This window comes from Mauremys reevesii, linkage group 3, assembly GCF_016161935.1.
Source record: "Mauremys reevesii isolate NIE-2019 linkage group 3, ASM1616193v1, whole genome shotgun sequence".
In the NCBI taxonomy this organism is placed as follows: Eukaryota; Metazoa; Chordata; order Testudines; family Geoemydidae; genus Mauremys; species Mauremys reevesii.
Genome location: NC_052625.1, coordinates 56510009 through 56523906, shown reverse-complemented (window position 1 = coordinate 56523906; position 13898 = coordinate 56510009). Strand labels below are relative to the sequence as shown.

Genomic DNA, 13898 nt, shown 5'->3' with positions numbered 1-13898 from the left:
GGAACTTTATCACACAGTGCAAATATTTGTAATAAAAAATAATATAAAGTGAGTACTGTACACTTTGTATTGTGTTGTAATTGTAATCAATATATTTTAAAATGTAGAAAAACATCAAAAAATATTTGATAAATTTAAATTGGTATTCTACTGTTTAACAGTGTGATTAAAACTGTAATGAATCGCGATTAATTTTTTAATCGCTATTTTTTATTTTAGTTAATTGCATGAGTTAACTGCAATTAATTGACAGCCCTTCTAAACAAACTGGTTATACGCTTGCAAGCTGGGACTGTATCACCTTACATGTAGCATCTGCCTATTATTAGCACTTAATTATCTGTTACCACAGAAACTACATGGCGACATCTCCACAGCTGCATACAATGCCCCTGTATCATCATCTTGAACTTTTCATTGCATCAGGCTCACTGCGCAGACCTCTTTGTGCTTCCACTGGCCACCAGAACCACCACTTACTCTCCGTAAGGTCTCCCTTGTGCTGCAGGCCGGGCAGCGTAGTAGTATTGTTTGAACTCATCCATCCATACTTCGGCTGTGCGCTTGGTATTTCTAGAGGAGAAACAAAGGGCTGAGGTGAAAACCTATAAAGCGTTTAAAGGGACTTCCAGCATTCTATCAAGGGAGCCCCTAATGCTGTGACTATACCTCTCTCTCTCCACCCCATCACCAACATATTTGGGGTGCTACTTTGGCTTCACCCAGGCCACACTTGCCTGGTTACCACAGAGATTCCACTTCTTCCCTGTTCCTGCAATTGCTATACACAATCTTAGGCGACAGCTTAGAGGGGGAGTTCCTCATCTTGGCTGGTGTAATAAGATCACTGCATGCTTTGTACTTGTGCCTGGAAGCATAGCTAGTTCTCCTCACAGTAACATCCCAGACAGGCTTGCTTGGGGCTGGTGGGGGTCTCTAAAAGGCTCTATACAATTCGGCTGTTTTGGTTCTTGGGGTTTCAGTCAAATATTTCCTTAATTTCAGGCCATGTGCATTTGCCCTCTTTGCCTCCTTGAGTTTCATTTGAATAAACTCAAAATGAAACTCAGTAGAAACCATTGACACCTTTGGCCTCAATGTGAGACAGAAAATGGCTCAGGTGTTCTCCATGTCAGCTCAGAGGTGTGCAGAAGGCTTGCAGACTTTCAGAAATCTTGGGGCGACCCTGAGCGGAGTTTAGAGCCAATAACAAACTCCCGAACCAGGTGAGTTTGATGCAGCTTCAGATTTCCTTGCAAATATTTCTTGCTGCTCTATGTCTATTCTCTCACTCTCTGTGTTTCAGGAATACTCTCTCTGCAAGTGATGGCCTCAGGATTTAATGGTCCAGACTATCACTGTAAAAACCACCAGATTGTAAACTCCTCAGGGCAGGGACTGACTTTAGATTTATGTCCTGTTGAGCACCAAACTCACTCCCGGCAATTAGCAAGCAAGAATTATCATGTGAATTGTGCATGATTCTGGAACCTGAGCAGTCTTTCACTGACACTGGTGCAGAAAGGAGTGGCAAAGAGGCTGCATGGAAGGAATTAATCCCTAGAAAAAGCCTAGAGACATGGACTTTTTTTTGGAAATATCTTTGTACTGGGCTTCTTTTGGGAGCCCTGAAGGGAGACAGGAGTGTTGGGTTACCAGAGTCCACACTCCAACCAAATTCACATCTTGGAATACTAGAGGTTGGGGCTACAAGGCAACACATGGCTCATCAGGTCCCAGCTCTCAATGCCTTGCTATCGCCTACACACACAATTTTCTAGAATGTTTTCCAGTCCCCTTTTGAATGGCTCTATTGACAATACCCCAGCTACCTCTCACAGTGGCCATTCCATTTGCTTAATTGCTCTTCTTGTTGGAGATGGACCTATATCACAATGTTCCAACCCAGATCTAAACTCCCCCTATGCTCAAGGGCATTCTCATCAGAGAGTTTGGTTTGGCCTATAATAGAGATGGGGCTAATGGCAAAGCTGGAATCTGGATTTGGAGCTAAAGCTTCCCAAAGTTCAAAGTTCATGAGCTATCAGGTTGGGCTCCTCTCTTCTTACATTCATTAAAACTTCTCTTCTTTATTATGAACATTAGAGCCAGAACCTGTTTAAATTCACCCCATTCATCCCCAACAGGGACCAGTGCAGGTTTGTTCCCTATAGCACCTTATCAAATACTTTGTCTATTCCAGGTTTAAATTGCTCCAGTGATGGGGCTTTTGCCACTTCCTGTCCTTTAGCTTAAGGTCCAGACTTCTTGTCATTATTGAAGGCAAGGCCATTCCATCCATAATCAGCCTCAAAACTTGTCTCCTTCCTCCTTTATATTTACTAAACATCTGTATACACCACTCATTCACTGCTCCCTTTTTGAAGCTAGGTGATGTATTCATTTCTGGGCACCTATTTGTGAAGGCCCTTTCCTCACCCACCTTGCTGCATGCCAGAAAATCATACCTAACATGCTATAACTGAGAATGGAAATGAACACATAATTGATTTGTAGGTTTTACCCTCTTCCAATGCCATTAGTACATGATAAGCCTGAGTGGACACGTAAGAGGTGACCATGCCGCAGGCAACTGGGTATTCACGTTTGTTGTTAGTTATTCTTATAACATCAAGAAATATACACAAAAAAGGGACTCGCAAACACACAGCTTATCTGGGAAACTAACTGGTGATAAGCACAATTCTTCCCATCTGTAGACAATGCTTTCCTTATTAACGTATCAATGGACAGCCCTCAGCTTCGAAACTTGAAAGGGGAAAAAGCCCTTTTTGACTCCTTTGGCTCTTCTGCACTTTCTCCTTGGCTAACTATTTCCAACATCTTCCCAGATGGGTGAATGGTGCCTTCACAGGGTAATAACTTGGCTGTCTTAGCTGTGCAATGGAGTGCTTAGCTTTGCCCACATCCGTGTGTGCTTGAAAGGTTTACAAGAACTGGGGTCTATTGGCCTCTAATCAGGCATCCCAAGTCCTGATCTGTCACCAAGCATCCTATATCTTAAGCAGCCAACCACAGTGGAGCCAGTCGCTTCCAGCTGTCAGAATTCCAAGCATTTCCGAGGGTCTGCTCTGGAGGCAGCCTCCACTGGAAGGAGGGTCACACTGTTTGCACCATATCTCAATCTGACACACTGCTCTGGCTTGGTCTCCATTATCGCGATGTTCTTGCATGCATTTGGCCCAGATTTTCTGGTCTGGAGGAGCTGTCCTCAGTCCCAGGCCAGGATCAGTGGGGACAAGGTAGCATTACAACACTTCTATGTTCCCTTGATTTCAGAACCACTAGGCGCCAGCCTGGTGGCATCTTGGAATCAGCTAGGGGAAGGGGCATTCCCCACCACACCCCTCATGCTAGGGGACAGGAAAGGTGGCACAGGAACCACTACCACTATGATGAAGGAATCCCCTGCACTGGGGAAATCCTGAGGGGCCCAAACGCACTGGGTTTATGTCTGCTTTGGGCTGGGAGACTGCTGAAATGTTGACACGTCTAATCTTTCCCCCTTCATCCATTACTCCCAGTAACACCCAATTCTTTTTCAGCGGTACATGAAGAAGGCCAGAGCGCAATGCCTACTTTATATAGGTGTTGGCGTTTCCCTCTGGAAAGACATAGGGGTGTTTCTTCCGGAACACATGTCCAACCCGGCTGCAGGGGATAATTTCCAGGCTCCCTCCGCACATCCACACACGGAAGGAGATTTCTGCAAGAGAATCAGCTTCAACCTTTTATCTCCGGACCTCCCAGAGCAGGGTAGATCCTGGTTTTCTCTCTCACTTCACCCTCTGCCACACCAAATGCAGATAAATCCATTCTTGGAGGGGCTTTTCTAGGCTCCTAGCTTTCTTAAAAGTGCATTTCAAAGCTACTTACTCTCTGTTTGAAGTTAGCCCACTTGAAACCAGCCTATAGCACAGCGGGAAGAGCTAGACTGTAAGACATGCAGCACAGCTTACATCACAGAAGCATCTTGCTGTTTGTTCTTCTTGTAATTACTTCAGCACTGTATAATTCAGAGCCATGTCCCTCCACGGGGGCTCACTAAGAAAGGGTCTGAATTCAGTTTATTAATGATTGTAACATGCCTTTAGAAGGCCCACATTTTTATGAATCAGGGCCTGATCCTGGAAAGCACTGAGCTGATCATGAAAGGTCCTGAGCACCCTTCAGCTCCCACTGGAATCAATGGGAGCTGAGGGTGTTTGACATATCCCAGGAAGTGCTCAGCATCTTGTACGATGGGGCCCTTGGTGCCTGTGCTGCATGCACACATACAACAAGAACAGGAGTACTTGTGGCACCTTAGAGACTAACAAATGTAGCCTACGAAAGCTTATGCTCAAATAAATTTGTTAGTCTCTAAGGTGCCACAAGTACTCCTGTTCTTTTTGCGGATACAGACTAATATGGCTGCTACTCTGAAACATACAACAAGGTCACTCAAACACACATTGGCCCTCGCAGCTCCATGCAGGATCAGACTGGAAAACGGAGCTGCTGGTGTCAGGAAATTTAGTCCAAATTGCCCACAGCCAGTTTCTGACCATCTGGGTGGGCCTTTTTGGAAGCATTTATATCCCCAGTGGATCAAGGATTCAATACTGGAGTAACTGGGTGAAATTCTATGGCTATGTTATGCAGGAAGTGAGACTAGATGATCTTATGATCCCTTCTGGCCTTAAAATCTATAAATCTGAAATCTCATTGCCAGATCATCACCTTTAGCCAGAATAGGGATTCGCACACCCCTTGGGAAACAGCGAGAAAATAAGAAGAAACCAGTTTCACAGTTTCTTGTATCCTGGGTGATGATGGTGATTTTTGAAATTGTAGTGCAATATTTAGCACTCATCAGGCTTTACAAACATTGACTTGCTCCTCCCCTGGAAGACAGGAAAGTACAGTTTCCCCCATTTTACTGCTGAATCACAGAAATTGGGCATGAAAGACGCCCATTAGATCATCCAGCAGGGTCGGCTCCAGGGGTTTTACCGCCCCAAGCCGCCAAAAAAAAAAAAAAAGTGCGAGATCGCAATCTGCGGCAATTCAGCCGGAGGTCCTTCACTCTGAGCGAGAGTGAGGGACCCTCTGCCGAATTGCCGCCGAATAGCTGGACGTGCCGCCCGTCTCCGGAGTGGCCGCCACAAGCACCTGCTTGCTAAGCTGGTGCCTGGAGCCGGCCCTGTCATCCAGTCTATTGCCCTGTCTATGCAGGATTGTTCCTTACACTCCATTTTGCAGTGTTAGCACAATCGTTCTGCTCAGTGGCTACTTCAATACAAATAACAACCAATAACAACAGGGCAGATTTTTAAGGCACAGGTGGTGATTACGTGCCTAACTCCCATAGAGTCTGTGGAAGTTCAGCACCTATCTGCCATTTGTCCTTTGAAATGTCCCCCAACTGGCCTAGTTTAAAAAGTCCTAAGAGGCGGCTCTTCCACCTTTTCGCTCAGGAGATTATTCCTCAGCTTAATCCATCTCACTGTCAGGAGGTCTGACCTGACATTCAGCTTTCTTAATTCCACCCCATTACTCTCAGTTACACCTCATGCATCACGCTAATGGTTCTTCGCTCTCCCTGTGAACACCCTGCAAGTATATGTGGAGTGTTATGTGCCCACCTTCGTTGTGGGGTGATCAAGCTCTCAAAACAATCTTTGGCTCTTAACATTTTCCCTGATAATTTCTGCTGCTCTCCTCAGAACACTCAGTTCATTAATATCAGTTCGTTGGTGAAGCACTGGAATGGGTTACCTAGGGAGGTGGTGGAATCTCCTTCCTTAGAGGTTTTTAAGGCCCGGCTTGACAAAGCCCTGGCTGGGATGATTTAGTTGGGGATTGGTTCTGCTTTGAGCAGGGGGTTGGATTAGATGACCTCCTGAGGTCCCTTCCAACCCTGATATTCTATGATCTGATGGGGGAAACTGAGGCACAGAGGTTAGGTGACTTCTTCAAGGCTACATAGAAAGTCAGTGACAGAGCCAGCACCAGATCTCGAGATGTCCCTGGGTCTCAGACCATTAGACAAGGCTTTCCATCTTTCTCTCCATTTGAGGGTTGAATTCCCTAAAAGGGAGGGACTCCTCCTGTATGCCCTCTCGCTTGGCATTGGGATGGTTACTGAGCAATTTTTGTTCTAATTCATGGAAAAGTATCAGTCACTCAACTTTTGTAAAAGGTATTTTTTAATATAGAAAACTCAAATTTGGGGGGCAAAATTGGGTGAGTATCCCTTTAAGTACGGTGATAATATTATCAGGTAGGGCAAAACAGCCAGTCATGAGCATAGCACTCATGTGACAGCAATGAGCCGCATATGCACTGCTTTGGGGGTTGTCCAGAAACAGCTGTTCCCACCCCTCACCACACACTGCGGCTTCTCTCTGGGAAAACACAGGAGAAATCAAACTAGCTGCAAAGCCGTCTTGACTTTGGGATGCTTGACATCTGGATCCAAATTTCATGGCTTGAGCCCATCTCTAATGGCAAAACCCCAGCAGGAGGTGTTGCCATATGTCGGGAGAGGAAGCACAGCAGGCGGAACAGATGCGGGTGCCTCCTTTCAGAGGTCCCCTCCCTGCTGCCACTCCTCCCACCCCTTTCCCTTTTGCTGCAGCATTTATAGAGAAAGTGCCAGCGAGAAGCGGAACCTCACAACTCGCCCGGGGCGGGTATTAATGGGCCAATAAAACGTGTCCTTGTGCCGCGTCTTAGTGCTATATTGGGAGCCACCTTCATTGCTAGAGAAAGGAAATGAGATCAGTGAGGGGTTTGGAGGCTCTAAGCTGTTACATTCTGCTCTCTTCACACCCGGGTGCTGTTCTTCATCTGCCCGTGTGTCGCGTGCTGAGGCAGTGATGAGCTGCCAAAATTTTAACAACCGGTTCCCTATAAAAAGTTCTGATTTAAGGGGGGGAGCGGAGGAGGGGCCGGGGCAGGCAGAGACATACTTGTGGGGCCGGAGGCCCCTGCAGGGCCTGGGGCAAATTGCCCCACTTGCCCCCCCAGCAGCCCTAGAGCTTGCAGCCCCCTCCCCCCTTACCTTGCTGCAGCTCAAAGCAACTCCAGAGCTCAGCTGAGCGGCCCACGCTGCAGCTGGAGGAAGCGGGGGAAGGGCCGGGGGAGCCTCAGTCTCCCCAGCTGGGAATCCTGGGAGCAACAGGATGGTCCGGCCCACGGACCAGAGTTCTTTGCCCACCTCCTGGCCCTTTAACAACCGGTTCTCCATGGAGGTCTAATTTTAGCAACCGGTTCTTGGGAACCTGTGGGAACCGGCTCCAGCTCACCACTGGTGTCGCTGCAATCAAAAGGGGGCACTGATGAATGCACAGTTAGCCCAAGCAGCTGCACCATTCATCCCTCTTCCCCCCCCTTCTATTCAGCCCACCACGGACTATGTCTCTCTGAAGGGTTTAGCGAGAAGGGGGCTGTATATTTCAACCCCCTGCTTGCTTGTGTCTTCAGGCACAATGAAGAGGAAGGACGATGTGATTTCAATGCGCTGAAAGCACAGTACTCATGCTGCAGGGGACACTTTGTGAGCGAAGAATCAACTTCTAAACATCTAGGAGCCTTGCAGACACCGGGTTTAATCCCAGCAGGGGCAATTCAAAGCCTTCATTTCTCCCCAGCTTACTGGGTATGGAAATAATACTTGGCGTTATCTATATCTCCTTCCCTCCGAGGATCTGAGAGTGCTACTGTAATAAGTAATCCTCACACACCCCCTGAGGGAAGTGGTTTTATGCTCATTTAACAGATTGGGAAATTGAGGCACTGCAAGGTTAAAGCATGTGTCCAAGTCACACAGAGCCAGGAATAGAAGCCAGATGCCCTGGTGCCTAGACCTGTCCCTTACCCAAAAAACATTTCTAGAGTTTAAAGCCAATCCCCGGTGCATTCTTATTTTTGCCTCCGTTACTACTAAAATCCAACCCTGTTCTGTTAAACACGTTTCAGGAAGCTGGCGTGTAACAGAAAGTGTCAGACTCTAAAGAATCTCCAGCTCGGGCTCCGTCCTGACAGGGGAACACTCTTCTGCTTGTACCACGACTCCCTCCTATTTTTCCTGTCACCATTTGCCACCCACTTGACACAGCTACAACTCTGCACACCTGAGTTACATGGCACATGGAACCAAGGCCTGACAAGGGGAACTGCAGTGTCTGCAGAGAGGGAAAGGCAGCAGACAAACGGCGACAGCAAAGCAGAGGGTGGACTGGGTGGTGGAAGGGATTGCTAATGGGCTACCAAGCCATTCTTTGCTAGGTCTCCAGCCTGAATCCATGCGGGGTTGGTACTCAATGGATGTTACCACTATCCAAAGGATGTTCAGTTGTCTACATGAAATAAGTTGGTGGGCCTCACTGTAATACTACCAGCTAAGGGTCCACATCCCATTGAGCATCTCTGCTGGCACTCTCGGCAAAGAAAGTGAATGGCTAGGGGGACTAGCCACCCCTGCCACAGTCCTAGCCCTGGTCCCTGCAGGTCAGGTTTGAGGCGTGCTGGAGTGGGTTGAAGCAACTTCAATCTGCAGGCTGACGCTTGGCAGCCTGGCACCAGCTGCGGTACATTCACCGACAAAGAGCTCAAGATGAGGTTTCAAACCAGTTTGGGCATTGACAACATCCCCAAAGCCCTCCCTCTAATCTGAATGCAGATTCCAACTTGCTTTTGTTTTCGATGGAGTCTGGCAGTCCCCTGTGGCTGGCAATCGCACTGCCATAAAGCAGTGGAGCTCAGTTGTTAATGTTGGAGGGGAAAAAAAAAAACCCCGCTGCAGTGCTACATCGTTTTCCAAGTGCTCTATCTAATTAGGAAGAAGAGTAAATCACCAAAGGGCTGAAATGTATTTCACTGCAAATATAATGAAAGGAACAGTCAGTCATTCCAGTCCTGCAGAATGCACCACAAGATCCTGATTTCCCAGTCACTTACCCTGAAGCCAGTGGAGTTGCTCTGGCGCAAGTGAGATCAGAATCTGACCCAATGAGTGCTTGGTACAGGGGAGATTCTGCTCTGTCACAGCTGGAAGGTGAGCAGCTCTGTGACTAGGACACTGAGGGGCATGTTCTGACCTCCCTCAGTGGGGCTGTGCACAGGTGAGAGCAGGAGCTAATCTCACGTAGCTTGAGGCACAAGCACACCACTTTGCTGTCACTGTGTTAACTTCTTTGGTCCATTTTGTGTCGTATTGCTTTCCCTTTTACACACAAGCTGTCATCCTGCTTCTCAGCTACCTCGTGTTGGAGTGCTCCCAGCTCGCTGAATGAGCAGTCATTGCCTGTTACGAAGGGTCAGTTACTTCACTGTTGCTGCAAGGAGAAGCCAACTTTCCCTCTCTGGGCCAGGGAGACTCACTGTGGTCCAGGTGGGGTTTCCACCCTGCCTACCCTCAGGAACTCTGCTGGTGGAGGATACCAAAGAGACAATTATTGCTGCTATTACACCAGTGCCCAGAAACTGCAACCAAGATCAGGGCCCCTGTGTGCTAGGCCCTGTATATACACACAGTCAGAGACATTCCCTGCCTCAAAGAGCTTACAGGAGGCCCAGCGAGATGAAGTGGCTTGTAATCCAAGGCCACGCTGCGGGTTAGTGGTAGAACTGGGAACCAAACCCAGGTCTCCTACCAGTCCAGGGCCTTCCATAAAAAGTGTCTCCTCCAGCCTCCATGATCATAATTCAGGCTTGGCCAATGTCACTCGTTTTTGCACTTTATGGGACCCCTGCAACTCTTGACTAGCTTAATCTAGCAATGGGACGGGCAACCCTCAGGGCTAGCAAAACTTGGGTCGGTTACAGTTTGAACCTTGGTTAAATGCTGCCTGGGACTCCATGACCATGGCTGCCCTCTGATACTGGGAGGTAAGAACACTACATGATCAGGGCCAGCTTCAAAGGGAACTTCGTTGATAATGAAAACAGCTAGCGACATAACATAGGTTAGAACAATGTATAAGGGGTATAAACCCTCATGCTTCAGGGCGTAAGCCAACTGCTAACTGACGGGTTAGGAAGAAACTTCTCCTATGGGCAGGCTATTCCATAACTGTCCATTTTGGACCCTTCCTGGAACGAGGCTACCAGACTAGATGGACCACACGTCTGATCCAGCATGGCACGTCCTACATTTATGTTTAGTTTTCTTTGCAAAGACGTGTTTTAGATGATTAATCCAAGAGGGAGAAAAAGGCTCACTGCGGCTTTTTGTGATGAATTTCTTCAGACAGCAGTGCAAGAAAGAGCAGATGCTGCCGGTCAGACCACTGGCAAGAAATTCTCTCTCACGCACACACTTTACATGGTGAGAAAGAAATAAAATACTTTAGAGAAATAGTGTATGGAAGACAACAATAGCACTAGACAATGGATGGGATTATTGTAAAACACGAGCATCTGTTCCTCTGGATCCCCTGAAAGCGTTGCTACATCTGTTAAGACAGGATTTTTTTTCGTTGCTAGCCACAGTCCCCCAGAGGTACTGAAGTATTAAAACCAGCTTAAGATCTGTCTCCCTATCATCAAGTGCCTCGTTCTTCTTTTATGACTGCAAGCCTACCCGATCCGATCTGCAGCATCATTACAGCTGCAAACAGAACCAAGCCCAGCCTGATCTAGCTGTCTGACATGGTGAACAGGGACAGTATATCACCGATTTAACCTCCCCATCAAAGCTCAGAGCTAGGAGCTCCCCAAAGGACAGGTGTGAACACAGAGGGCAAAGGTGGATTTAGATGACTAGAAGCACAGGGCTCAAATTCCACTTGCCATCAAACTATATAGGGGAGGTGTGCTCAACCTTTTCCATGCTGGGACCTCTCTTCCATCTAGCCAAGGTCTAGCTGGGAACCTCTCTCCGATTTAGCAGTATAGGCATGGAAGGATTGTCACAGCCTTCTGGCGATTATTGATTCTTAGATTCCAAGGCCAGAAGGGACCACTGTGATCATCTAGCCTGACCTCCTGTATAACACAGGCCATAGAACTTCCCCAAAAGAATTCCTAGAGCAGAGCTTTTAGGAAAACATCTAATCTTGATTCAAAAGCTGGCAGTGATGGAGAATCCACCATGATCTTCAGTACACTGTTCCACTGATTAGTTTAAAAGAGGACCTCTTATTTCCAGTTTGAATTTGTCTAGCTTCAACTTCCAGCCATTGGCTGATGTTTTACGTGTCTCTGCTAGACTGAAGAGCCCATTATTAAATATTTGTGCCCCACGTAGACATTGATAGCCTGTAATAAAGCAACCCCTTACCTTTTCTTTCTTAAGGTAAATAGATTGAGATTCTTGAATCTATCACTATACAGCATGTTTTCTAATCCTTTAATCATTCTTGTGGCGCGTCTTTGAACCCTCTCCAATTTATTAACATCCTTTTTGAATTGTGGACACAGAACTGGACACAGTATTCTTGAAGCGGTCGCACCAATGCCAAATACAGAGGTAAAATAACCTCTCTACTCCTACTCAAGATTCCTATTTATGCATCCCAGGATTGCTGTTTTGGCCACGGCATCTCACTGGGAGCTCATGTTCAGCTGAATATCCACCATGACCCCTTAATCTTTTTCAGAGTCACTGCTTCCCAGGATAGAGTTCCCCCATCCTGTAAGTATGGCCTAAAATCTTTGTTCCTAGATATACAGATTTACATTTAGCTGTATTAAAAACACACGTTGTTTGCTTGCACCCAGTTTCCCAAGTGATCCAGATCACTCTGAATCAATGACCTGTCCTCTTCGATGTTACCACTATCTCAATTTTTGTGTCATTGGCAAACTTTATCAATCATGATTTAATGTCTTTTTCCAGATCATTAATAAAAATGTTAAGTAGTGCTGGGCCAAGAACTGATTCTTGTGGGACCCCACTAGAATAATGATTCCCCATTGACAGCTATATTTTGAGACCTATCAGTTAGCCAGTTTTTAATCCATTTAATGTGTGCCATGTTCATTTTTTATTGTTCTAGATTTTTAAATCAAAATGTGCAATATCAAATCAATTACATCAACACTATTACCAATTTTATCAACAAAAATTGTAATCTCATTAAAAAAAAGATACCGATTTAGTTTGACAGGATCCATTTTCCATAAACCCACATTGATTTGCATTAATTATATTATCCTCCTTTAATTCTTTATTAATTAAGTCCTGTATCAGCTGCTCTATTATCTTGCCTAGGATGACTGACAGGCTTATAATTACCCAGGTCATCCTATTTACTATTTTAAAAAATTAGCACAATGTTAGCTTTCTTTCAGTCTTCTGAAACTTTCACATTGCTCCAAGACTTCTTGAAAATCAACTTTAACAATCCAGCAAGCTTCTCAGCTAGCTCTTTTAAAACTCTTGAATAGAAGTTAACTGGACTGATTTGCAAATGTCTAATTTTAGTAGCTGCTCTTAACATTCTCCAGAGACCCTAATGGAATGGAAAGTGTGTGATCATCACTATATGATGAAATTATATCATCTGTTTTTCTTCAAATACAGAACAGAAATAGTGATTGAATGATTCTGGCTTTTCTGCATTATTATTGATAATTCTATCATTTCCATCTATTAGCAGACCAATACCATTGCCAGGATTCTTTTTGTTCTTAATGTATTTAAAAATATCTCCTCATTGTCCTTAACTCCGCTGGCCATATATACCGCCTTGTATCCCTTGGCTTCCCTTATCAATTTTCTACAATGCTGAACTTCTGATTTATATTCATTACTATCAACTTCCCCTTTCTTCAATTTGTTATATATTCTTCTTTTTTTTTTTGTGACAGATGCCTTCACTTCCCCTCTAAACCAGTTTGGTCATTTAACCAGTAAAACCTTCTTCCTTGATTGTGTCTTTTGGGGCCTCTAGTAAGGTGTTCTTAAATTATTCCAAATTTTCATTCACATTTTTCTGATAAATTCTTCATTCCAGCTGATTTGGCTCATAATTGTTTTCAGCTTTGTGAAACTGGCCTCATTAAAGCACTCTCTATATATTACTGATCTGCACTTTATGGTGCTTGCACATTATAAATGTTATCAAGTCATGATCACTTGTTCCTAAGTTGTTTGCAACACCCCTCACCCCCCTTTGAGAATGCCTGAGTTACTATTTCAGGCACGCTGCAAATTCAGGCAGGTATTGATGCATCCATTCACATTTTCAAGATTATGTCTATGAACATATGAGCTAGAAACATAGTTGGATGTTTTAAAGAAAAAAAGTAAGAATGGGAGGGAATGGGAGTTCTAGCAGTTCCCCAGTAACATGTTCACAATCACCAGGTTGAGAATCTTTGGTTTAGCTTATTTAGCAACATTGTATCTATCACCATGGAGGAGATGGGCTACTATAGACCAATAATGGCAGCCCTTTCAGTGTTGGAACACTCTGAGACATTGAAAGGCTCCATACTTACCCAGGATACAGATGAAAATAACTAGGGGAAACCATTCAGAACATTTGGAGTGAACCCAGTATTAGTCAGACACTACTTGAAACCATGAGTGGGAAACTCCCCCCCCACCACCACCTTCAGGGAAGCTAGCCCCCGGCCCTACCCCTTCCGCTCGAGGCCCCGTCTCTGCCTTGCCCCTTCTGCCCTCCTCCCCCACCAGACCCTCACCACCGCCAGGGGAGCCCCACCCCAACTCTGGAGCACCAGCCCGCCCCAGCCCCAGGTGGCCCCAGCCCTGGAACACCAGCCAGCCCCAGCCCGGCCAGCCGGTCCGAGCACCCACCCCAGGTGCCCCAAGTCCTAGGCCACCAGCCAGCTTGCCCTAGCCCCAGCCCCAGCCCACTTTGGGGGAGAGGCTGAGCAAGGGCAGGAAGAGAGCTGCCTGGTCTGGGGCCACGGGGGAA

General features: G+C 46.1%; 1 protein-coding gene across 4 annotated transcripts in view; it reads right to left on the bottom strand.

Moving 5' to 3' along the window:
• The window catches only part of GALNT14 (polypeptide N-acetylgalactosaminyltransferase 14), a 188048-nt gene that overhangs the window by 17033 nt on the left and 157117 nt on the right, over positions 1-13898 (bottom strand). For all 4 annotated transcript variants that reach the window (XM_039532168.1, XM_039532166.1, XM_039532167.1 and 1 more), the window contains 2 exons: positions 3601-3727; positions 481-573 (listed from right to left, as the gene is read on the bottom strand). In XM_039532168.1, the coding sequence (XP_039388102.1) occupies positions 481-573; positions 3601-3727 (220 nt within the window). The remainder of the gene's footprint in view (positions 1-480; positions 574-3600; positions 3728-13898) is intronic.